Source organism: Papaver somniferum, chromosome 4 (genome assembly GCF_003573695.1).
Source record: "Papaver somniferum cultivar HN1 chromosome 4, ASM357369v1, whole genome shotgun sequence".
Lineage (NCBI taxonomy): Eukaryota > Viridiplantae > Streptophyta > Magnoliopsida > Ranunculales > Papaveraceae > Papaver > Papaver somniferum.
In genome coordinates, this window is record NC_039361.1 from 155,959,927 (window position 1) to 155,961,520 (window position 1,594).

Consider the following 1,594-nt stretch of genomic DNA (forward strand, 5'->3'; position numbering starts at 1 on the left):
GTCAAAAAAAAGTTAATAACCTGTAGTTCAAATCTGAAGGGGATAATCAAAAGGTTATCCAACTTGCACCATTGTTTCCCTAAGTAAAAATTGTAAATCAATTCTTCATAAAAATTCAAAGAAATGGCCAACACAGTAATACCAGTACAGTTCTTGGTAAAATACAAACAAATTGGATGAAACTGAACTCACTGAACCTTAGTTCACCAGCGTAATGTGCCCACAAATTTACCCACATTGAAACACATAAAATAGAGAACTCAAACTACCAAGAAGTTAAAATTGTTTTCAACTGAACCATCAAAACAGAATCCCAAGTTTCTTCACCTCATTGCTGGACACTGGATCTAAATCAAATCCCAAACCTTCAAATTATCATCCTTCCAAATCCCTTACTTGATTCTGGGTTCTTACCAGAAGAATCAAATTCTGTACTCAAATCAACAAATCTCAAGCAAATAGTAACGAAAACAGAGTAATAATGTGCTCAGAAATTCAGAACTCAATCTATGAGAAGAAGTTGAAATTTTTTGCACTTTTATTAAATTCAAAACATAAGTGTACAAAATTAAGAGTAAAATTTAATGTTAAGAACCAATATACATATGGATCTGAAGAGCTAATAAGAAGATACAAATGAGAAAAAAATAAATAACAGAATGAACACAAATCGAAACACCACTCGTCTGAAAATTCCCAAATTCAACAGCTTTGTTCCGACCAGGAATTTGAACCAATAATCCTGGTGTTAATAGTATGAATAATACTACTGATACAAACACCGGACCCCAGTCTGTCATCCTCTCGCTTACAAAGATTCAAAAGCTTTGGAGATAGTAATGGTGGAGAGATTTAGAACAAACCAGAAAGAAACTGAACTGAGCTGAGCTTCAGAGAAAAGAAAAAGGTGAAGAAGAAGAAGCAAAGACAAATTGAAGTGACTCAGCTAGAAGCTGTCAAGTGTGGGGGATATGATACTTTACCCGTCACAAAGGTTGTGTACACATATATCTCACTGTCAGACACGTGTATATAAAAAGATACGTGGAAAGCATGCAGGCCAAAACATCAAAACATGATGCGTCACGAAACACCAAATAAACCCCGAGGAGTTACTTTATCTCATCCCCAAAAGAGAAGCTAGATCAACGGTGGGGAGAAAGTTAGCTGACACGAACTGACAGGGGCAGAAGACACTTGTCTGACACGAGCAGACCCCTCAACTACCCGCATTAAACACTCTGAGCAGTGTACGTGTCGACCAACCTGAGGAACGAGCGAGGATGCCTCTGCGGGATCAAGGGGAAAACGCAGACTTCCGCGTGATGGACGCAAGGACACAAGAAGATAAGGTTCCAACGGTCTTCAGAAATGGGTCCCGCATTCTAACCTTATAAATACCCCATCTCCACCAAGAGGAAAGGGGATCGGAAAAATCAGGAAGAGAAGGAGAGAGAGAGAGAGATTGCAAGGGTAAGTCAATCACTTAGAAGAGAGAAACATGTAAACCCAAAAGTCATTCGACTATTCATGTAACCGTGAAGAACATAGTAAAACAACAAACCCCGTGGATGTAGGCCTTAGTGCTGAACCA

The 1,594-nt window shown here is 38.7% G+C and overlaps 1 protein-coding gene across 1 annotated transcript; it reads right to left on the reverse strand.

The window, feature by feature from the left end:
• Positions 1-510: 510 nt before the first annotated feature.
• On the reverse strand, positions 511-920 carry LOC113271672. Its single transcript, XM_026521571.1, has one exon. The coding sequence runs from the start codon at positions 798-800 to the stop codon at positions 588-590; it is 213 nt and encodes a 70-aa protein (XP_026377356.1). The 5' UTR covers positions 801-920; the 3' UTR covers positions 511-587.
• Positions 921-1,594: the final 674 nt, after the last annotated feature.

What these genes read in the sequence shown, in the direction of transcription:
- LOC113271672 (XM_026521571.1), bottom strand. Translation starts at nt 800, where the DNA reads ATGACAGACTGGGGTCCGGTGTTTGTATCAGTAGTATTATTCATACTA.